Source organism: Nycticebus coucang, chromosome 4, assembly GCF_027406575.1.
Source record: "Nycticebus coucang isolate mNycCou1 chromosome 4, mNycCou1.pri, whole genome shotgun sequence".
Lineage (NCBI taxonomy): Eukaryota > Metazoa > Chordata > Mammalia > Primates > Lorisidae > Nycticebus > Nycticebus coucang.
The window spans coordinates 16,502,709-16,527,104 of NC_069783.1; the positions used below are offsets into that span (position 1 = coordinate 16,502,709).

The following is a 24,396-nucleotide window of genomic DNA, read 5'->3' on the forward strand; positions in this document are numbered from 1 at the left end:
TGTTGCCAGTGAAGACGGCTCTCTTGTTTCTGCATATCCAAAGGGGGAAGGTGAAAGTGTATGTGCCTGGCCAGTCAGGTGACTCTGCCAGCCTCAGTCTTCTCATGCTACAGTCTGACTCACTGATGCTGCAGCCAGGGATGGAGGACAGTGCTCTGACCTCCAGAGCATTTATTTATTTATTTATTTATTTTTTGGTATTTTCTTTTTTTTTTTTTTTTATTATTGGGGATTCAATGTGGGTACAATAAGCCAGGTTACACTGATTGCAATTGTTAGGTAAAGTTCCTTTTGCAATCATGTCTTGCCCCCATAAAGTGTGACACACACCAAGGCCCCACCCCCCTCCCTCAGTCTCTCTTTCTGCTTTTCCTCCCCCCCTCCATAACCATAATTGTCATTAATTGTCCTCATATCAAAATTGAGTACATAGGATTCATGCTTCTCCATTCTTGTGATGCTTTACTAAGAATAATGTCTTCCACGTCCATCCAGGTTAATGCGAAGGATGTAAAGTCTCCATTTTTTTTAATGACTGAATAGTATTCCATGGTATACATACACCACAGCTTGTTAATCCATTCCTGGGTTGGTGGGCATTTAGGCTGTTTCCACATTTTGGCGATTGTAAATTCTGCTGCAATAAACAGTCTAGTACAAGTGTCCTTATGATAAAAGGATTTTTTTCCTTCTGGGTAGATGCCCAGTAATGGGATTGCAGGATCAAATGGGAGGTCTAGCTTGAGTGCTTTGAGATTTCTCCATACTTCCTTCCAGAAAGGTTGTACTAGTTTGCAGTCCCACCAGCAATGTAAAAGTGTTCCCTTCTCTCCACATCCATGCCGGCATCTGCAGTTTTGAGATTTTGTGATGTGGGCCATTCTCACTGGGGTTAGATGATATCTCAGGGTTATTTTGATTTGCATTTCTCTAGTACATAGAGATGATGAACATTTTTTCATGTGTTTGTTAGCCATTCGTCTGTCATCTTTAGAGAAGGTTCTATTCATGTCTCTTGCCCATTGATATATGGGATTGTTGGCTTTTTTCATGTGGATTAATTTGAGTAGTCTGTAGATCCTAGTTATCAAGCTTTTGTCTGATTGAAAACATGCAAATATCCTTTCCCTTGTGTAGGTTGTCTCTTTGCTTTGGTTATTGTCTCCTTAGCTGTACAGAAGCTTTTCAGTTTAATGAAGTCCCATTTGTTTATTTTTGTTGTTGTTGCAATTGCCATGGTAGTCTTCTTCATGAAGTCTTTCCCCAGGCCAATATCTTCCAGTGTTTTTCCTATGCTTTCTTGGAGGATTTTTATTGTTTCATGCCTTAAATTTAAGTCCTTTGTCCATTTTGAATCAATTTTTGTGAGCAGGGAAAGGTGTGGGTCCAGTTTCAGTCTTATACATGTAGACATCCAGTTCTCCCAACACCATTTATTGAATAGGGAGTCTTTCCCCCAAGGTATGTTCTTGTTTGGTTTATCGAAGATTAGGTGGTTGTAAGATGTTAGTTTCATTTTTTGGTTTTCAATTCGATTCCAAGTGTCTATGTCTCTGTTTTTGTGCCAGTACCATGCTGTCTTGACCACTATGGCTTTGTAGTACAGACTAAAATCTGGTATGTTGATGCCCCAGCTTTATTTTTATTACTAAGAACTGCCTTAGCTATATGGGGTTTTTTCCAGTTCCATACAAAACGCAGAATCATTTTCTTCAAATCTTGAAAGTACGATGTTGGTATTTTGATAGGAATGGCATTGAATAGGTAGATTGCTTTGGGAAGTATAGACATTTTAACAATGTTGATTCTTCCCATCCATGAGCATGGTGTGTTCTTCCATTTGTTAATATCCTCTGCTATTTCCTTTCTGAGGATTTCATAATTTTCTTTATAGAGGTCCTTCACCTCCTTTGTTAGGTATATTCCTAGGTATTTCATTTTCTTTGAGACTATGGTGAAGGGAGTTGTGTCGTTAATTAGCTTCTCATCTTGATTGTTGTTGGTGTATACAAAGGCTACTGACTTTTGGGCATTGATTTTATATCCTGAAACATTACTGTATTTTTTGATGACTTCTAGGAGTCTTGTGGTTGAGTCTTTGGGGTTCTCTAAGTATAAGATCATGTCGTCAGCAAAGAGGGAGAGTTTGACCTCTGCTCCCATTTGGATTCCCTTTATGTCCTTGTCTTGCCTAATTATATTGGCTAGAACTTACAGTACTATGTTGAATAGTAAAGATGACAGAGGACAACCTTGTCTCGTTCCAGTTCTAAGAGGAAAAGCTTTCAGTTTTATCCATTGAGTAAAATATTAGCTGTGGGTTTGTCATAGATAGCTTCAATTAGTTTTAGAAATGTGTCACCTATGCCTATACTCTTCAGTGTTCTAATTAGAAAAGGATGCTGGATTTTATCAAATGCTTTTTCTGCATCTATTGAGAGGATCATGTGATCTTTATTTTTGTCTCTGTTAATATGGTGGATAACGTTTATGGACTTGCGTATGTTAAACCAGCCTTGCGTCCTTGGGATGAAGCCTACTTGATCATGATGAATGACTTTTTTGATGATAAGCTGTAATCTATTGGCTAGGATTTTGTTGAGAATTTTTGCATCTATATTCATGAGTGAGATTGGTCTGAAATTCTCCTTTTTGTTTGGGTCTTTTCCTGGTTCTGGTATCAGGGTGATGTTTGCTTCATAGAATGTCTTGGGGAGGATTCTTTCTTCCTCAATTTTTTGGAATAATTTCTACAATTCAGGAATAAGCTCTTCCTTGAAGGTTTGATAGAATTCTGGAGTGACACCATCTGGACCAGGGCATTTTTTGGTTGGAAGATTTTTTATTGTTTCTTTGATCTCAGTGCTTGAAATTGGTCTGTTCAGGAGGTCTATTTCTTCCTGGCTAAGTCTAGGGAGAGGGTGTGATTCCAAATATTGATCCATTTCCTTCACATTGTCAAATTTCTGGGCATATAGTTTCTGGTAGTATTCAGAGTATGATCTCTTGTATCTCTGTGGGATCAGTTGTTATTTCCCCTTTATCATTTCTGATTGAGGTTACTAGAGATTTTACTTTTCTATTCCTCGTTAGTCTGGCCAATGGTTTATCTATTTTATTTATTTTTTCAAAAAACCAACTTCTTGTTTTATTAATTTTCTGAATGATTGTTTTGTTTTCAATTTCATTGATCTCTGATTTGATTTTGGATATTTCTTTTCTTCTTCTGAGTTCAGGCTTAGATTGTTCTTCTTTTTCCAATTCCATAAGAACTCTTGTGAGATTGTTGATGCGCTCTCTTTCTGTTTTTCGAATGTAGGCATCTAAAGCGATGAATTTTCCTCTCAAAAATGCTTTTGCAGTATCCCACAGGTTTTGGTAGCTGTGTCTTCATTGTTGTTATGCTCAAGGAAGTTAATGATTTCCTGTTTTATTTCTTCCTGCATCCATCTGTTATTTAATAAAAGATTGTTTAATTTCCATGCCTTTGTGTGGGGTCGAGCATTTTTGTTCGAGTTGAGTTCCACCTTTAGTGCCTTATGGTCTGCGAAGATACAAGGTAAAATTTCAATTCTTTGGATTCTGTTGATATTTGTTTTGTGTCTCAGGATATGATCAATTTTGGAGAATGTTCCATGGGGTGATGAGAAGAATGTATATTCTTTATCTTTGGGATGGAGTGTTCTATATGCGTCTATCAAGCACAGTTGTTCTAGGGTCTCATTTAAATCTCTTGTATGTTTGTTTAATTTCTGTTTAGAGGATCTGTCCAGCTCTGTAAGAGGAGTGTTAAAGTCCCCTGTTATTATGGTATTTCAGATATCATATTGCTCAGACTGAGTAAGGTCAGTTTCAAGAATCTGGGAGCATTTAAATTGGGTGCATAATTATTTAGAATTGAAACATCTTCTTGTTGTATTTTTCCCTTGACCAATATAAAGTTACCATCTTTGTCTTTTTTGACTTTAGTTGCTTTAAATCCACATGAATCTGAAAATAAGATTGCAACTCCTCTTTTCTTCTGAATTCCATTTGCCTGAAAAATTGTCTTCCAACCCTTGACTCGGAGCTTTAATTTGTCTTTTGAAGCCAGGTGTGTTTCTCGCAGACAGCAAATGGATGGCTTGTGTTTTTTAATCCAGTCAGCCGATCTATGTCTCTTCAGTGGTGAATTCAAGCCATTAACATTTATTGAGATAATTGATAAGTGTGGTAGTATTCTATTCATCTTATTTGGTGAGAGTCCATTGCTTAGTTTTGTCTTTTGCATCAGTGTGGAGGTTAGGTTCTGTCCTTTAATTTCTGAGTTCTTACTTTGCTGCTCATCCATTGTGGTGGTCAGTGTGCAGAACAGGTTGAAGTATTTCCTGTAGAGCTGGTCTTGTTGTGGCAAATTTCCTCAATGTTTGTATATCCGTAAATGATTTGATTTCTCTGTCAATTTTTAAGCTTAGCTTAGCAGGGTACAGAATTCTGGGCTTTAAATTGTTCTGTTTAAGTAGATTAAAGGTAGATGACCATTGTCTTCTTGCTTGGAAGGTTTCATTAGAGAAGTCTGCGGTCACTCTGATGGACTTGCCCCTGTAGGTCAATTGGCGCTTACTCCTGGCAGCTTGCAGAATCTTTTCTTTTGTCTTGACTTTGGACAGGTTCATCACAATGTGTCTTGGAGAAGCTCGGTTAGAGTTGAGGCGACCTGGGGTCCGATATCCCTCTGAAAGCAGTGTGTCAGAATCTTTGGTGATATTTGTGAAATTTTCTTTTATAATATTCTCTAGTATGGCTTCCATTCCTCTGGGGCATTCTTCTTCCCCTTCTGGGATTCCTATAACTCGTATGTTGGAACACTTCATAAAGTCCCATAATTCTGACAGTGAATGTTCTGCTTTCTCTCTCTTTTTTTCTGCCTCTTTTACTGTCTGAGTTATCTCAAGAACTTTGTCTTCTACCTCTGAAATTCTTTCTTCTGCATGGTCTAACCTGTTGCTGATACTTTCCATTGCATCTTTAAATTCCCTAATTGACTGTTTCAGTTCCTTCAGCTCTGCTATACCCTTTTTATATTCTTTATATCATTCATCTCTTATTTGATTCTGTTTTTGGATTTCCTTTTGGTTATTTTCCACTTTATTAGCAGTTTCCTTCATTGTTTCCATCATTTCTTTCATTGTTTTCATCTTGTGTATTTTAAATTCCCTTTCTGTCATTTCTAGCATTTCTTTATAGGTGGAATCCTCTGCAGTAGCTACCTCATGGTCCCTTGGCGGGGTTGTTCTGGACTGGTTCTTCATGTTGCCTGGAGTTTTCTGCTGATTCTTCCTCATGAGTGATTTCTTTTATCTGTTTCCTTGCTCTAATTGTCCGTTCACTTCCTCTTGCTCTTTAAGTTCTCATGCCTGTGGACTGACTGGCGATGGACCTGCGAAAGCCGTACGCCATGACTGGCCCTGGAGAGTGCCGTACCCGCCGACCTCCAGAGCATTTAGAATTGCATTTGCAGGCAGTGCCTATGGCTCAGTGTGTAGGGCACCAGCCCCATATACCGAGGGTAGCGGTTTTAAACCCGGCCGTGGCCAAACTGCAACAAAAAATAGCTGAGCATTGTGGTGGGTGCCTGTTGTCCCAGCTACTTGGGAGGCTGAGGCAAGAGAATTGCCTAAGCCCAAGAGCTAGAGGTTGCTGTGAGCTGTGTGATGCCACAGCACTCTACCAAGGGCAACAAAGTGAGACTCTGTCTCTTGAAAAAAAATATAGAATTGCATTTGCTATTATTTGCAAAGCACGTCTTAGAAATGAGATTAAAGGTTAGGATAAATTCTCTTTTTATAGAATCAATTTCATTGTGGCTGTGTGTGTGTTTGTGTACATGTGTGTATGTGTGCACGCCTGTTTATAGGCATGAGGAGACGCAGGTAGATACTCACTTTGATTTTGGCTCTTAGATGAGAGTATTATGGGCACCATGGAATGTTCTAAGCAGCCAGGGCTGCAGGCCGTCCCTGACCTATAAGGTCTTATCTTTGAAATTTTTTTAGGTGGGTGGTAGGGATCTTATTCTCTATTCTCAACATTCTGACACTCAGCCACCTTTTTCTTTTTCTTTTCCTATTGCCTTAAATACCTTTAGAAATTCTGAGTTTAGAAGAAAAACACTGGACAATCATTTTTCCCCTAGATCCACTGGCAAGTAGGTGGGATATATATAGCAAAGATTTTCTAAGAGTTCCTGAGGTGGCTCTGTCTTTTTTTTTTTTTTCCTATCTCCTTCTGTATTTGCATGTTTATTTTATAATAGAATTATGACTGTGGAGCTCTAATTATAGAAGACATCTGGAGATCATCTTGACCAAAGTCAGAGCAGAAAACTGAGGGAGAAATGTTTTCTAATGGCCACACTTTTTGTGCATGGTGGAGCTGGCTGGACCTTTGGTCTTGCCACTCTCACATCTGGTGTATTTACACCCACAGTAGTTCAATCTTTGTATTTACTAAGCTAGGGTCTTGAACAGGTCTTTTAATCACTCTGTATTTTGTATATTCCTTCTAAAAATGAGGATCACGTTGTTTGCATGCCAGGATTGAGGATTCCATAAAATATATATGAATGCACTAATTCCATCCTTGACACCCAGAAAACACTCGTCCTTAGCTTAGGTTGAGCAGTATGGGGTTGAGGATGATCTTCCAGGGGCTGGGAAGCCTGGAGAAGATGCAGACTTCATACAGCTGAACAACACGCATCGTTTGTTCCTCACAATAGTCTCTCCATTGAAGTTTGTGCTTCTCAGCTTCCAAAATTATGACTAGCGTGAGTTGCATCAGCAGAAAGGGAGGAAAAAGAATAACAAAGCAAAACCTCAACAAATCTACGGCCAACCAGTCTATCCATTCAGGCTGGTTGGTTTTTCATTTAGCATTTAGTTTTTGTTTGTTTTAATCACATAAAAATGGAAATGGAGTTCTTTTCTCTCCCTCTTTGAAATATTTCTGGAACTGGAGGACTTCAGGAGGGAGTAGAGGAAAGGGATAGAGTGAAAGCTGATTAACTTACAAGTCAGCCTGTGTTCTAGGAAAGATGTCATTTTAGCCCTGTGACAGGAGCAATTGGGATACAGAAGGGTCTAGGCTGGCTAATGAGATTGGGTTCTGCCAAGAGTGAAGATGGGAAATCTCCATCTTCTTAGGAGTTGTTATGACAGACATCAGAGTTCCAGGTCTTAGAGGTACTCTGAGCAGTCAGAATACTCTCCTCCATCTGAGCAACCCCTTTGTTTTATAGACAGGAATGGGAAGCTGGAGAGGAATATGGGAGAGAAGATGTTTAGTGCTTGCTAGGCCCTGCCTTAGGCCCTTATCATTTATTGTCCTGTTTTGTTTTCAGTCAGGCTCCACTAACCCTATTTTTCAAGGCAGAAAACCAGGCATGGAGGCACAGATGGGAAGTGGCTGCACCTGACCTCCCACTTAAGCCTGCCCAGATGTTAAGGAATGTTCTTTACAATTTTACCATTTTAAGCCACGAGAGCTAATGTTCCCCTTTATGGACTTGATGGAAGGAAAAGTAACATTCTCTATCACTTATCATTTAATGGAGAGAGGATTTACCATTTTAAACAAAAGAGAAGAAAACAAAACAAAACAATTGTCAAATGTGGTAGGCTGACAAATGGCCCTCAAGGGTATCCACGTACTAATCCTGTGACCTGCAAATGCTGTCTATATGGCAAAAGGACTGTGTAGATGTGATTAAGTGAAAGTTGTCAAGATGAGGAGATTATCCTGGATCACCCAGGTAGGCCCTCGATGTTAGCACAGTGTCCTTGGAAAAGCAGAGAGAAATTTGACTACAGACTATAAGGCAATGTGAACACTGAAGCCAGACGCTGCACCTCTGACTCTGAAGGTGCAGGAAGGAGCCCCGGGCCACGTCATGCAGAAAAAATGCAGCTCTAGAACCTGGAAAGGCAAAGAAATGGTTTCCTTTAGAGCTCCGAAAGGGAGCATTGCCTTGCAGTTGCCTTGATTCCATCCCAGTGGAGACGATTTCAGGCTTCTGACCCCTGAAATACTGTGCTGTTTTATAATCAAGTTGTGGTAATTTGTTACTGCAGCCACAGGAAACACATGCTCAGAGGACTGCTGTTCACATCAGCAAAGATGGAGTTTGGGGATATGGTGGCCTCGAGTGACAGCAGAGTTCCATGGTGGCCTTGAGTGACAGCAGAGTCCCACCGAGTGCACCCATTTCTTGTGCAGCATCTGAGCTAAGTGTAGAGTGTCTACAGGACAGAAAGCTGCTACTGGGGGGGTCTCTGGCCATGTTCCCCAATGGGGTAATCTGAGTACCCAGGGCGATTGTTCTTCTGACTGCTAGAAGTTGTGTAGGGTCAGTGAGATACCCTATTGTCCGTGTTTTGGGGGCAGGGGAATTTTGGGCTTTCCTGACATTTGCAAAGCTGATTGACATCACAAGCAGAGCTGTGGGGAGAAAGAACTTAAGATGAAAGCACCACCCAGTGAGAGAAGAGTGTAGTGCCCTGCTCCTCATTTCACATGGTGGTATTGGCTCTCTATCTCTTTACAAAGGCTAACTTAACAGGTCAAGGGCAAGCTGGAGGTGCTGCCACAAGCATTCTGAATGGTGAGATGGTGTGTGTGAGCATGCAAGGCCCCCGGAACATGCCCTATAGGTTAGGATGATGGTGGACGTGGGATTGTGTTACATAATTTTAAGTTTCTTGCCTTCCCTGCCATTCCCCACGGCTTCATGCAGAAAAGGGAGTTGTTAGAGCTAGATCATTAGTTCCTCACAGTCAGCTTAGGGGACTTTCCACCTCACTATAACCCTGTCTTTAGTAAAAAGAAATGTTTTTTAGCATAACATTCTGCTTATCTGTGTCTAATATATTATTTTATTCAATCTAACAGAGATGTTCATTCACTGTTTCCATTAGGCAAAGAATTAAGCATATTAAAAGGAAAAAAGTTGGAAACTTTGCAGAGATAATGTAGACTTTAGAGTCCTGAGAGGAAATGATGTTATTTATTTAGTGTTTTGGGCAGTGTGCTTTTTATCCACCTTCTCATTAATCCTTACAAGCCTTTCAGGTTAGGTTTTATTATCTTCAATGTGCCAGTGAGGAAAACTGAGGTTTGGAGGGGACAGAGATTTGCCCGAGGCCTCTCAGCGAGGGTAGTGGTTCTCCCCCTGTGGCCAGCTTGGGGATGCCTGGGAGGCTTGTTAAAGCACAGACTGAGGGTCCTGCCCCCACACTTCCAATTCTGCACGTCTTGGGGGGTGTGCTCAGAACTTGCAGATTTGCACATTCCCAGATAATACTGATGCTGCTTGTCTGGGCTCCAGTGTTTTCAGAAGGATATGAAACCAAAGCAGCTCTAATCCAAATATCCTTCTTCTCAGATTGCCTTTCTGGAACTGACTCCAGATTCTCCAGCGAGAACTGAGAGCCTGGGGACCTTGTTATTTCCCCACAGATCTGCTTGTAAGTCCCACCGTCTCCTGGAGAAGGCTGCCCTGAATACCCTGGGCTGTGATTTCCACCCTCGTCACTGGGTCCCATTGTGGCCAAGAAAACAGAATTCTGGTGACTGACTCAAGGGCAGGTGGCTGATTGGATTCCAACTGAGAAGTATCGCAACAGCCAAGAGTCGTCTATGCCTGAACTCTCCTTTTATTTATTAGAAATAAAACAGGTTTTTGTTTATTTTATAATCTATATTCTTTAAATTTATTGCTCAGGACAGTAATATGAAATTCCAGAACCTCTGGAAGGTCACCACACGATTCCTATAGATCACTAGTTAGTTACAAACACTTTCAAAGTCATGCTTTCGTGGAAGTTGTCCCAACCGTGGTTAATTTTAGCATCACTATACACTATCTCAGATTGGAGACCTGCTGTTGGCATGGCTTGGGTTCATGTCTGACTTAAATAATATGTCTTGCTCTATTATCAACATGACACATTGCTCGTTGTCAAAAATTTGGAATATACAAAGATTGTGACTAAAAAATTCACTCATAATCCCAACACACAGGGCAACTCCTACTAACTTTTTAATTATTTCCTTTCCTTTCTTTTGTGACCATTATTTTAGAAAATGTGTGTGTATATGTATAGTATACATAATTTTATCAAAATATGTCAATGGTATGCTATCAGTTTTTGAAAATGAAGAGTTTTTTGCTTACCTTTGCTCACCTCTCCTTCCCTTCTCTCTTTACAATCCCTCCACCCCTCTCTTTTTATCACTCTTTTCTTAGCTAACCAACTTAGAATGCATCCTAGGTTTTTTCCCAGGCTCTTGTAAGTACCTATAATCAGATATCAGTCTCTTCCTATGCATATTTTTAGAATTTACTGCATGCATATATTATGGTTTGCGGAGCTAGTCCCCTACTATAGGACATTTTAATTTGTTTCAGTTTTCACTGCTAGGTTGATGAAATGTCTTTCCACATAAATCTTTATCTGCATCTCTGAGTATTTACTTATCATAGGTTTTCCAAAGAGAAATTCCGAGGTCAGAGTAGGTGAACATTTTTAAGGCTTGGGTATGTTATTTTCTAGAAAAGTTTTAAAATTTATTTTCCCACCAGCAGGGATGAAAGAGGAAGTGCTTTTGGAGATGAGATTCTAGATTCTTTGAACTGAGATATTGTTCTCGTGGTGGATCTTCCAAAAGAGACCTTTAGTGGCAGGACAAGTCCATCTCCACTCAGCGAACAGTCCTGGGACCAGGCTCTATGTTTTCATCTAAACAAAATCCCCCAATGTGTTTATACTTGTTTTCTGATCTCCATATTGTGTTAATTACATATCCAAAATATTCAAATATTTTGAATCCACCCACCCTGTCTCAACCAACCAATCTTTCTGGACTTCGCCTTTGTCCATTGTACCCTGCCAAGCCAAGTCTATGGCAGTCAACGGGGATTTGTGATTATGCTGTTCCTGGAGGTGTGCTCAAGTAGAGGCGTAAAGAGATGAATTTATCCAGGAGGATCCTAATAGGTGGTAAAGAGAGTGGGTGCTGTAGCAGTTCAGAGCAGGACAGCTGGTAGTGTGCACTCAATAGGGAGGACTTCACAACAAAAGAGAAATGTCAACTGGGCCTTGTAGGGAGGATGTAAGATTTGGAGCTGTGGAATGAAGGGAGTGGTCTGAGTGTCTTAGATTGGAGAATTGCTGTGGGCAAACAGTTAGAGATATGATTCAACAAGGTATCAGGGACTATCCACGGTAAAAGTTGGATGCCTTCATGATGGAATAAGAGAAAAGAAAGACCATCCACACTAGAAGTCCAGCACAGGTCAAGGCCATACTTTTGATGTGGCCCAGCTCTCTGTACTTATGTATTTTTAATTCTTTGAAGCTCCACACTACATGAGCACAGGTGGTGGCTGTCTGGTTTGCTCTACAGCTGGGGCTTTGCAGGATGAGTAAGGAAGAAGAACAGTAGGGTTAGAGCTTTGAAGGGACACCCAGTGGGGCCAAGGCCAAGCAGGGAAGCATGTGGAGGATGTGAGTATCGGCTGATAATTTGAGGAAAAAGAAGATATCTGGGACAGTTCTTCCCAATAAAAACATCATTCAAGTCACAAATACAAGCCACATAGGTATTTTAAAATTTCCACAACACATTAGAAGAGAAAGGTAACATTAATTTTAGTAGTATATCTTATTTGGCCAATGTGGCAAAAATATTGTAGCTTCAATGTGTAAGTGATGTAAACATTGTTAATCAGATATTACATATACATAGACTTTTTCATGCTAAGTTTCAGAAATTGGGTGTGTATTTCACACCCAATTCACACCAGCCAGGTTTTAAGTGCTCAGCAGTCACATATGACTAGTGGCTACTATACTGCACAGAGTGGCCTTCTGGGAAGATGGGAGATTGGGAAGATGAGGTAGGAACAAGGGTATTAGGAAGCCTCAGTGTTCGTGATCTGAGATTGGAGTAGTTTAAACACTGGCTGGTGACAGTGCTGTGGGTGTGAGTGTTCAGGGGGAGCTGGAAGGGAATGGCAGCTCTTAGACCTGAGCTAGTTAAGGCACAGGGAGGCCAAGGTGTTGATGGCAAAGTTGGGAAGGGAGGGAAGCTGAGTGCTCGGCATTCAGAGGCAGCTTAGACCGATCATGGTGGGCCCAGCGAGAAAGGCCCTGAGGACATGAAGGGAGGTGCAGGAGTCAGTGGACAGCAACCCTGGGGAGAAGAATTTATGCCAGGGCTCTGCATGGGCCAAACCGAGCCCATAGTCTGTTCTTGTAAATAAGGTTTATTGGAATGTAGCCACGTCATCCCATGACACATTGTCTGTGGCAGCGGTTACTACAATGACACAGTTGAGTAACTGGGACCAAGACTACATGTCTCAAAAAGTCTAAAATACTTACTATCTGACCCACCACAGACAGTTCACCTAATCCTGATTTATGCTATGCTCTAAATGAGCCTCAGAGGAGGAAGGGTTTATCGGAGGGAAAAGAGAAACTCCAGGAGAATGCCGACAGTGGGCCTGGCCCTTGGGGTTTTGCCCACAGCTTATATTAATAACTGTTTCCGTTCAATCTCAAGGAGGGAGATACACTGTTAAAACTCAACTCCCTAGAGATCTGAGGACAGACACTAACTTCCCAAAGCGCAGTGTCTTCTCCACAGGACATTCTTCAATCCTCCACAGACACCGAAGCCCATTGGGGTCACAAATGTGCTTGATGAATGGAATCACGATCCCACTGTTTTTGTAACTTGGCACACTGATTCCCACACCCAGGGAATGTTTGAACGTGAGTAGTATTTCTTATACGCATCTAGAAACAAGGAAAGGTTCATTCATTTTCTTTTTCTGCTTTACATACAATTAAAGTCTATTATGGGAAGAAAAATAAATCTTTTTCTCCCCAGTAGTATTACCTGATGTATTGCGTAAAAGTTTGCATTTGTCAGAAGATACACGGTCTGTCTGCTTCTCTTTTATGTAATTCTTCTCTCGGTAGGAAATGGTGCGGCAGATTCAAAGGGCAGTGGACTGGGAAGCTTTAGACCTCAGGTTTATTTTTAGCTTCACTTCTATTTTGGTGCCTCTAGATTTCAGTTTCTTCATTTATAATAATAATGGCAATAAAATGCTACCACTTATTGAGTGATAATAACAATTCCCTTTTCCTGAGAGGCAGAAGAATTTAGTTACAATGGAACCTGACCGCCTGGGGTTGAATTCTGGGACCCCACTCATTAGCTCGTGACCTTGAGTCACTAAAAATCTCAGGGCCTTAGTTTCGTTATAAAACGAGGATACACTACCTTATCAAATGAGTTAATATTTGTGGAAAATTTGGAACAGTGCCTGGCACATAGAATATGCTATTTTAGACCCTGTTAAAAATAAATAAAGTAAAATGTTAAACACTAAGTCCTTTATTTTTTACATAATTATTAATGGCGTACCAGGCTTTTGTACTTTATGTGTACTATCTTTTGATTCTAATGTCGATTCTCAAGGGCATTATTACTATCTCAAAGTTTATACCTAACGAAGCAGATTCAGAGAGGTTAAGTTTTTAATAACACAACTTAATGAAAGAGCCAGCATTACTCCAAGTCTTCTGATGCCAAACCGTCGTCAGATCCAACGTATTGGATTTAATCAGTCTTTGCCAAGGGCAGATGATACCAGCTAGTTGCATAGAGTTAATTTTGGGGATTTAGGGCAGTCCTGTGTCTTGGCTATAAGACTGATTTGCTTGGAAAAATATGGCCCAACTTTTCCATTCTTTAGGTGTCTCTTGTAGGAGAGAAATGCCAGTAACCTACATCCAAGGAGTGGGTGAACATCTATTGATTTTAGGCTGTGCTGGATCTGTTTTCCCAGTGCTGGAAATAATAGCTTAATTTTCTTTTGAGAAACCTCTCCTTTCCCACTGCCAGTCTATGTGATTGAAATGCAGCTGACTCCACCCGCCTGGCTTGGGTTTAGGACATTTAACTTAACCCTGATCTATCCAAGTATGACATTCCCTTGGTCAGAGGATTGCTTCAGACTGTGTAGATACAAATAATTTCTTGAGGCCCCTGCCTATATAATCAATTTGATTAAAATTATATTAAAAATTAATGGGCCCATGCTAGGCCCAGTGATTTGTTGAAGAAAACTGAATGATGGGCAGAGAAGAGGTACTTACATAGTTGTTACTGTCCAGCCAATGCTTTTAAAGATTCTTCATTCTTTTCATGCTCTGTCTACTTCTGTTCCAGTCCAGGAGCTAGCTCTTCAAGTTCTTTGTCCAGTTTTCCATTCCAGGCTACTTTCATGTCATCTAACCAGGAGAAAAAGATGACCAGGATAAGTATAGAACTTCTTCTTTCTGCAGTTTTCTTACACCACTGATTTAATGCTGGCTCCGTCATTGCTCATGATGCCATCTTGTCCATCCACTGTTCTGTGCCTGACAACTGGATCTCAGTGACTCCCTCAAAGGTTGGTACAGTGCGCTGTTTATGGTGGTCACCAATGTGAGTCTCCCTTGGAGAATGTGGAACAAATAATACGATGACAATTTGTTTTTGGTCATGTTAAATTTGCTGTTTGGAGTCTTACTGCACACAGGTAGGATGATACAATTTCCAACCATGTCTCAGTTACTGCCTTTCCTAGAATACAATCTCTTACAGTGTGGAGTGTCCTCTTGCCTTCCCCCACTGGAAAGGACATAGCAGGTAGAGTAGAAATGATGTTCCTATTCTTCCAAGGAATTACCATCTCTTATCCTGCCTGGTTTGGGAGACCAACCAGGACCAACCGGGAGAACATGATGCTGCTACATCAGTCAGAGGAAGAAGGGACATTGACTGAAGGTGACAGTGGAGAGCCCCAGTCTGGAAAGCCCTCAGAAGGAGCAAGGATGGCTGCCCACAGAGGACCACCTGGCATAGGTACAGAGACTATGGTTGGAGTGGGAGTACTCCTCTGAATACGAGGCTCAGGAAGTGCAGTGGCGGGAATGAGGGTAAAGGTTGCTCACTGCAGCTCCACTTCTCTTGGGTATTGTGGACCATAGGAGGTGCCATGGCGGCTGCATGAGGGCAGTGCATGGGCAGCACATGGGGCTCAAGCCAGAACGTGGACCAATGGTAAGTCAGAGCCTGAACTCATCCTTTGTCTCATATCAGTGGAAGTCAACTATAACCAGGGAGTCAGGATCATTCTGCCAGCCCAATCTCATAAAAGGAATATATGGAATAATCTGCTTGTCAGACTGCTGTCCTAGAACCAGAACTGGGACACAGGGTCATAGTATGACCCCATGCCCTGGACATCCTAGGGCAGCCGTTTGACCTTATGCAGAAATTAGAGCAGGGGTTGTCAAATGTTTTATGTAAAGGCCTAGATATTAAATATTTTAGGCTTTTTGGGCCACACTTATATTCAACTCAGCTGGTGTAGTGTGAAAGCAGCCACAGACAATAGCACGTGATGGGGTGTGGCTGAGTTCCAACAAAGCTTTAGAGAAACAGGCTGTGAGTCAAATGGGGTCCTCAGCACGTAGTTTCACAGCCCCTGGGCACAGGGTTGGAGGACGCTTTGATGGGGGATAAAAGGAGGCTGGACCCTGTTAGCTGTTGATTTAAACAAAGGATAGAAGGAAAGAAGAGAAGGGAAAACAATCACATTTTTCACAAGATGGAGAATATAGAAAAGGGCACTCTAGAATTAAAAAACAAACAAACAAAAAACAACCCAGTATATGCAAAGGAACATGCTCAAAGACCAGGCCAGCAGGGGAAATGGCGAGTAGCTTGGTGTAGCTGAGGCATCTAGAACACCGAAGGGTGTGGGTACAGGGCTCTAGAACACCGAAGGGTGTGGGTACAGGGCTCTAGAACACCGTAGGGAGTGGGTACAGGGCTCTAGAACACCGTAGGGAGTGGGTACAGGGCTCTGGAACACCGTAGGGAGTGGGTACAGGGCTCTAGAACACCGTAGGGAGTGGGTACAGGGCTCTAGAACACCGTAGGGAGTGGGTACAGGGGTCTAGAACACCGTAGGGAGTGGGTACAGGGCTCTAGAACACTGTAGGGAGTGGGTACAGGGGTCTAGAACACCGTAGGGAGTGGGTACATGACTCTAGAACACCGTAGGGAGTGGGTACAGGACTCATGAACACCATAGGAAGTGGGTACAGGGGTCTAGAACACCGTAGGGAGTGGGTACAGGGCTCTAGAACACCGTAGGGAGTGGGTACAGGGCTCTAGAACACCATAGGAAGTGGGTACAGGGCTCTAGAACACCGTAGGGAGTGGGTACAGGGCTCTAGAACACCATAGGGAGTGGGTACAGGGCTCTAGAACACCATAGGGAGTGGGTACAGGGCTCTAGAACACCGTAGGGAGTGGGTACAGGGCTCTAGAACACCGTAGGGAGTGGGTACTGGGCTCTAGAACACCGTAGGGAGTGGGTACAGGGCTCTAGAACACCGTAGGGAGTGGGTACAGGGCTCTAGAACACCATAGGGAGTGGGTACAGGACTCTAGAAACACCGTAGGGAGTGGGTACAGGGCTCTAGAACACCGTAGGGAGTGGGTACAGGGCTCTAGAACACCGTAGGGAGTGGGTACAGGGGTCTAGAACTCTGTAGGGAGTGGGTGCAGGGCTTGTGAGGGGCCACCATGTTCTTGGGAGAACCAAGTGAGAAAGTACATAGGAAAATGGTTTGCAAACTCCACAAATGTCAGCATATAGTTTACTAATTTAAAGGTCTGATAAGCTATGTTAATGCATTTTTTATGTCTCTGGAGTGACACAGAGAGACTTTCATTTTAGAGTGGCCACCTGAAACTGTCCAGGTGGCAGCCTAGAGGGCTGACCTGAAGCTGGAGGCAGGTAGAGAGCTGTCACAAGAATGTGGGTGAGAGATAGTGAGGACTATACTGGGGCAGAGGCCGTGGAGATAGAAAGAGTGTAAGAGTTAAAGGGATAGTTAGGGGATGGACTTTCTTATGACATTTTGGTTGTGAACAGAGAGGAAGTAAGAGATGTTTCCATGATAATTGATCATTTTATTTCATGGACTGCTAGGAGGATTCTGATGCCATGTGAACAGAGAAAAACCCAGCACTGCTAACACATGGACCTTGGACCCTAATTGGGATTTGTTCACATGCATGGAATGGAAGGGAGAGGATGGGAGTCCTCTGGGCCAGTCCCTTCTAGGGCAGCACAGGCTGCTGGGAGTGGAGGGAGAGCAAGGTCTGTGAGAGAGGCTGGACCTTCTCATTTTCATGTCCTGTCCTGGTTTTTTGGCTGATCAGGAAAGTGGCTAATCCTTCACGCTGGCCAGTCAGGAGCCCTCATGCTATACAAGTCAGCATTTCTGCCTCCACAACTGGGCAGGGGCCTCGTTATTTTCCAAGAATACCCTAAGAAAGGTCTTTGTCTTGGACGATGAAAGACATTAGAAATACATAATTCTACTATCTACTGTTTCACTTCATGATGTGGTTGCAATGCCATTAGATCCGGATGGAGATTACTGACCAGCTTTCTCCCCTCCAGGCCTCATGGAAATAAATATTTTACCTACTAACAGAGCAGTGGTTGGCCAGCACCTCTGCCATGAACCTCTGGTAAGTGGCTTCAATTTTCTGTGCCCCAGTTCTCTCAAATGGAATGCCACCTTTCTCCTAGACTTAGTCTGAGGTCTGGATGAGTTAAAATATGTGAAACACTTGAAACAATGCCTGGAACATAGCAAGCTCTGTATAAATATTATGGCAGGGTACTGAATGCACCAGGAGAGATGAGTTCCAACTTGTGGGGCTTCAGACTGCCTGTGCTGTGCTTTCTCGTTTCCCTTTCATATCCTTAGTTGGATAGTCATTGGAGGGCCCAACCCTTGATCCTTGAAGTGCATCCAAGAAAAGGGATTTCAGAGGCCTAAGGTTCTAATGGCAGGTGACATCTGGATCTCTAATTCCTGCTCTTTATTTGGGTCAGATTTATTATTTCTCAGAACCAGAACACTGTCATTCAGATGACTTGTGGCCCTCTCTGTTGGTTATTTCAAGCAAGTGATTAATTTCTCTTCCATTACTAAGAAACAGAAAGGGTATGGTGAGTTAGCTCCTGGCTGGAATGGAGCCCACAAGTGAAGTGTGGGCTGCCCTCACAGTTGGTGGGTATCACAAGCATGAATGAGGAGTTGGGAGCAAAGATTTCCAAACACTACATGCTATACAGGGGGAAAAACACAATCCTGGATTAGTATCTCTCTAAGACGTTCTCCTTTGAAATGAAAACCAGGACCTGGTTACCAAGGCAGAGTGGACATGCTCTCTAGACATGAGGAGTCGAAAATGCTAAAAGTTATGAGTGTATGTGTGTGTTTGTGTGTACACAGACACCTGTGCTTACACTAAAATCACGTGAAACACACCCCATGACCTATGCGACAAATAAAACTGACATGTCACAGATGCCTCCAAACTCTGACTTTGGTCCTATTTAAAACAATGAAGGGAACACACCTTCTTCTAGAGGCTAGAGGGCCTCTGTTTATGTACGTGGGTGTGGGGAATTGCAGATGTGGGAGGACACCCTCTGTGACAGGGAACTGCAGGTAGATATCAAGCCGGAAGCAGCCATCAGGGACTCCTGTGTACCCAGGATTGCTGGGTGGCAGGGAGGACTCAGGTTGAGGAGACAAAAGCTGTGGCTTTGAACGTCTGGTGAAACCTGGAGGGCACAAGAAATACCCATGAAATGTTTCGAGAATAAATCAATAGTGAGTCTTGTGAAAAAAGACACCTATGAATTTTAGAGAAGGGACAAAGATTTCAAGAAGGAAGAGGAAGCTTCTAGAAGAAGTAAAGTTGAAGGGCAGCCTGGGAGCATGCTTTTTTGCAATAACTTGAGTATTTCCTAATCCCCCAGATAAACAGAGCAGGAGAAAACATGCTTGCATTTTCCTGGCTGACTTTTCCTCTGCACATAATGCCACCCATTGGTTGAAGCTGGGACTGTAAATTTCTCCAAGTGAAGCTGAGTGTAAGGGATTTGGACAGTAATGGAGCCCCAGAAGACCCGTATAACGCCCCTAGCTCAAGTTTACAACAAGTTTATGTTAATACTTACATTTGGAGTAAAGGAAAAAACAATGTCCTTTCTCCAAGATCACATGAGCAGATTTCAAGCGCCTAATGTAGTTCACTGAGTGCAGACACAGGTGTCTCGAAAGCAGCAGCAATGCATTTTTCTCCCCTGAATCAAGGCTAGAATGTTAATAGTCAGTGAAGTTTCTAGAGAGTATGGTAATTTGTTATCTTAGCAAATTTTCATGCTAAATTTATTTTTAAAAATCTCCCCTGCCTTTCAACAATAACCTGTCCTGGTTATGTAAAAGGATTGAGCTGAAAGCTATTGATTGTAGATCGATTCGTTTTAGAATTTTTCTTTTTTAGAAGAGTTTAGTGTTGGTTTTGTTTTTAGGTATCAATATTTATGCTACTTGGAAAACTATAAAAGTATTCTTGGCTACGGTAGAAAAATTAACATGTGACATCTTAAAGAGGATTTTATGTGCCTGCCCGTGTGTGTTAAACATTGAACCAGAAATTGTGGCCTCATTATATTATTATTATTTGTTAGAAGTTTATACATTCCTAGGGTAGCTCTTTAATAATCCCTCTGTAGTAGCTCTAAACATATTAGAAATTTAGTTTTGAGTGGACATTTGTGGTTCTCATTCAGCACAGACTTCTGAAATACCATCTATCTCTCCACGCCCAAAACCCACATTCTTTCTCCCTTCTCCCACAGTGAACCTAATCAACCAAAACAGGGTCTGGAAGCTTCCTAGAAAGTGAAGCGTAGATGTTAAGTGGTTTAGCAAATTAACATTTAGATTTACAATCTCCTGATGAACAAAGTTATTGAAATTCTGACCTAATAGATGCTAGCAGGCATAATGGACGCTTGAAATCTATATGTGAGGTTATCTCATGAATTATTCTACTTGAGAATAAGCTGAAAAAATAGATGTATTTCAAACTCAAATATTCATGCTGGTATTCCAAAATAGCAAATACACTAAGAAGTAAAAAATGCTAGAAGAAATTGATCAAGATTTGGAAAGGTGATTGGACATAGATCTAGGCTCTCATTGATATCTGCATTTTACTCTTTTCTTTCTCCTATAAGCTGATTATGTCTACGTCAGTATTATGGACTTCATTTTTTCCTAGTCTTGGTATTTTCTTGAAAAACAGACCTTAAAGATTTCTTTTGCTATTATGTTATAGTTAAATATTAAGCTTAGTGCAAAGGACTTTTATCATGGTCGTGTCTGAATGGTTTAGTATTATTGCTCAGTATTTTCCTCCTTTCCTATTGCTCAAACTAATATTCAATTATGCAAGAATCATTTAGAGGAAACACACTAGATTTTTGAAAGGTAGGAGTGGATAGAGCTTCAGCTCTGGAGTCAGGCAGACCCAGTACCAAATACCAGGTATTGCACAGAGGAGATGGCTAAGACTAGTCAGCACACCTTCATTCTCTAGATATCAGTTTCAGAAAAAGTAAAGAAAATAGCTTCTTCTTTGTGAGCTTTTTCAAGGTTAATATTTGTAGAATGCTTGGTGGAGAGTCAGTGGTAGTTTAATAAAGACATATATAATCCATACTTAATATCAACTGAGTTCGTTAAAATTTATGTTTAATAAATGTTGCTGAAAGTTGGACTCAGAACTTTGTCTTTATCGTAGAATGTTTGTACCTTGTCTGCCTTACTGGAGTTACTTGGTTCTTCGTCTCATCATCTAGTGTTACCATGTGGCTCTCTGGGTGAAGACGGTGACTTCACCAGCGTGCTAAACTGTACAGCGTGATTTCCAACTGTGTTGTCTGCCAGACTCTGGTCCCAAAGTACGCTCATCCAGGAAAAATGTTCCCTGGTCTCCCAAGATTGAGAAATGCCGCACACATACTATGCCCTCCTTTCTGCTTTTCAACTTGTATTAACTCACTAAATGTGCTAAAAAGCCCTAATTCTGCTTAACGTCCTGTTTCTCCAACTGATTTGACCATGGAGAACTGCCTCCATTAGTACTTGGTGTAACATTTCTCGTAAAGTGGCTGGTGTAGTCAGACTAGGTGGACAGCAAAGATGAATATCATTATGTTTTATATTTTTATATTACATTTCATATCAATTTTAATGTTGCTCAACTCTTTTTGGAGATACCTCTTGCTATTGTTTACTCAACATATATTTATGAAATGAACAAACATTTCCTATATATGCATTCAATATATATGAGAAAGAAAACCCAAATTATTTTAAATTTGCCAAAATCCCCTTAGAAAATCTTACTCCTAACAAGTTTTTAATTCTGTCCGCATTAAATACATTTGATTTTTCTTATTAGTTCAAGAACCCCCAGGCTGCAGGAAATAGAATTGAATTCCATGTGCCCAATGTGCCAACTTAAATTAAAATGTTAATTAAAACAATAGTGACATTGTAAAGACAACCACAACTTCTTTTCTTTTAAAATGAATTGTGTTGAATACAGTTCACTCTGATGAGTGAGATTCCATTTGGTGATATATGAAACTATTAAAGTTAAACAAAATATCCAACTCGGCTCATACATGTTAGCGTAACATCTGTGGCTTCTTTTATGGGAACAATAACAGATAAAAGTATTCTCCAGAAATGGATATTCCGGAAAGCAAAAATTTAACATGCTAAGCACTAGTTTTTAAAAAATAATCTCAACTGCGACAAAAACCTTTTCTAAAAGTATCTCACAATTTTCATCCTTATTATTAGCTCATAGAAAATATAATCTGAGCCATTCTTGATAACTGAGAACAGCTTCTACACCACGGCTCTTCCCTGTCTTGTTATCAGCATCTCTCTCGGCTGCCGAGGGGCAGTGGGAATGTCTCAGAAACTTTCCTCTCCTTGCCATCTTTACCCTACTAACCGGACCCACCCGAAACTGAAGACAACAGAGATGCATGAACAATCTGTTAAATCAGGAACAGTTTTTTGTAAGCATTTGAAACTCAATAAGGTTATTTAAGAATTTGAAAAATCACTTCAATTACTGTCAGTTGTCATTAACACGTGAAGTTACTGTAGCACATAAATATTACTTCTTGATAAGTTTGGGGTTCTATAAAAGCTTTGCAACAGCCATTTCCCTACCTCTAATTCACACATTGGTGGCTTTTTCCAGTTTATACACAATTAGTGTTAACTTCTGTCAGACTCTGGGACGAATGCTGGGCAATGGTGATTTTTCTGAGAAGAATTAATCTATAGCACTTGTCTCTTCCTCATCAAACTCTTCAGTAACTAAAATTACCAAGGAGAGCTCAAAATACAGCTTTGTTGTGGGTAACCCCAGATTGGAGACCAGAGGTTAGGTATGTGGTCTTAAACGGCTTCTGTCTCAGCCTCTCCCGGGCTGAACCTGCCCTCTCACCATAGTCAGAACGTCTAGGACTGCAGCTTCGCTCCCAGCAGACACGGCTGCTCCTCAATTTAGATGATCATGGGTTAAAGCAATCATAGTTGCCCCTAGCCCTGTATACACCTTTTCTAATTCTTAGGCCCTGGGAAATATTTTTATAGAGGAGGAAAAAAAAAAAAAAAAGGCTACACGAGAGGTAAAATAATTTGCACATGCTCTGACAGTTAAAGGTAACATTGGTATTTAAATGCAATTTTTATGTGGCTCCCTAATACTTAAGGCTGTTTTTAGCTATCAGAGAATGATGTAAGTTCCCAATTCTTAGTTTTTCCCTTGCAGTCCCCTGTGGACTATATCCAACTCTACATGCCATTATTTTCCCCTTTCAGCGGTGGTCCTATGCACACATAATTTTTCTGGTGGACTCAATGCAGCTACAAAATTCTAACTTGCTATTTTTAGAAAAACATGCGTAGTTTAGCGGAGTCCCTCTCAGTACACACTTCATTATCCAGGGATTCTCCTGTTATTCATTGCGTGATGGCCATGTATGGGAAAGAAAATTAGTTGGTTGAGGAAAAATCACAGACAGAACAATTGTTCTAAGTAAGTAGAACCGGTCACCCATGGCACATGAGGGCCCAATCACAAGAATCATCTTCACCAAGGGCTCTAAGAAGCTGGATGAGGAGGGTGGCAAGAAGCTTGTCTCTCCAGGGGGAGAGATACCTTTGATAATTCCTTATGGAATTGCCTTTCTCATTTCCGTTCCGCCCGCTGCTATCTCATCATTTTCTCTTTTTTGCTGTTTTTGCGCCCTTGAGACCCCCAGCACGCTCCAGATGCCGCTGAGCTGATGCCCAACCCATGGTTAGCACTCCCTCTAGTGGCAGCTCCATGAATTCCCCCAATTACCCTCCTGTGCTATGTATTTATGTGGGCAAAATCATAGGATTTTCATTTACTCGATTTTAATACAGCCTTTTCCCATCATTTTGATGACTAGAAAAATAACTCTAAAATTTATCTCATATTATTTATTTACCAGTTATTTCAATTTTTATTATTAAAGTACTATCCTATTAGACATATTAGTGTATATGTCTGTGTATGTGTACCCAACCCCCCGCCCCTTCTTTCTTTCCCTCTCCTCTCAACTTGAATTAAAATAAGGTTTTTCTCCTACATAGGGTGAATTAGATCGTCTACTGGATTCATATTGGTATTGAGTACATTGGATATTTGCTTTTCCATTCTTGTGATTCTTTATTAGGAAGAATGTGTTTCAACTCCATCCAGGTTAATACAAAAGATGTAAAGTCTCCATCTTTTTATGGCTGAATAGTATTCCAGGGTATGCATATATTATAGTTTGTTAATCCCTTCCTGAGGATTGGGCATTTAGGTTGTTTCCACATCTTGGTGATTGTAAATTGAGCTGTGATAAACAATCTAGTGCAAATGTCTTCATGATAAAATGATTTTTTTCCTACTGGGTAGATGAATAGTAGTGGGATTGTGATGTTAAATTTGAGGCAAAATTTGAGTTCTTTCATGATTCTCCTTACTTCTTTCCAAAGGGGCCATATTAGTTGGCAGTCCCACCAACAATATAGAAGTCTTCCTCTCTCTCCACATCTATGTCAGCATCTGCAAACTTGGGACTTTGTGATGTGAGCTAATCTTACTGGGGCTAGGTGATATCTCAGGGTGGTTTTTGTTTGCATTTCTCTGATGCTTAGGGTCAATGAGCATTTTATTGTATGTTTGTTAGCCATTTATTTGTCTTCTTCAGAGAAGATTCTCTTCATATCTCTTCTTCAGTGATACATAGGATTGTTTGCTCTTTTTTGTTGATTAATTTGAGTTCTCTATAGATCTAAG

At 41.2% G+C, this 24,396-nt stretch overlaps 1 protein-coding gene across 1 annotated transcript in view; it reads left to right on the top strand.

Annotated features, from left to right (window-relative positions):
* Positions 1–15,108: 15,108 nt before the first annotated feature.
* The window catches only part of LOC128584266 (uncharacterized), a 58,761-nt gene continuing 49,473 nt past the window's right edge, over positions 15,109–24,396 (top strand). Inside the window, exon 1 of the mRNA XM_053589312.1 lies at positions 15,109–15,162. Coding sequence (XP_053445287.1) covers positions 15,109–15,162 — 54 coding nt within the window. The remainder of the gene's footprint in view (positions 15,163–24,396) is intronic.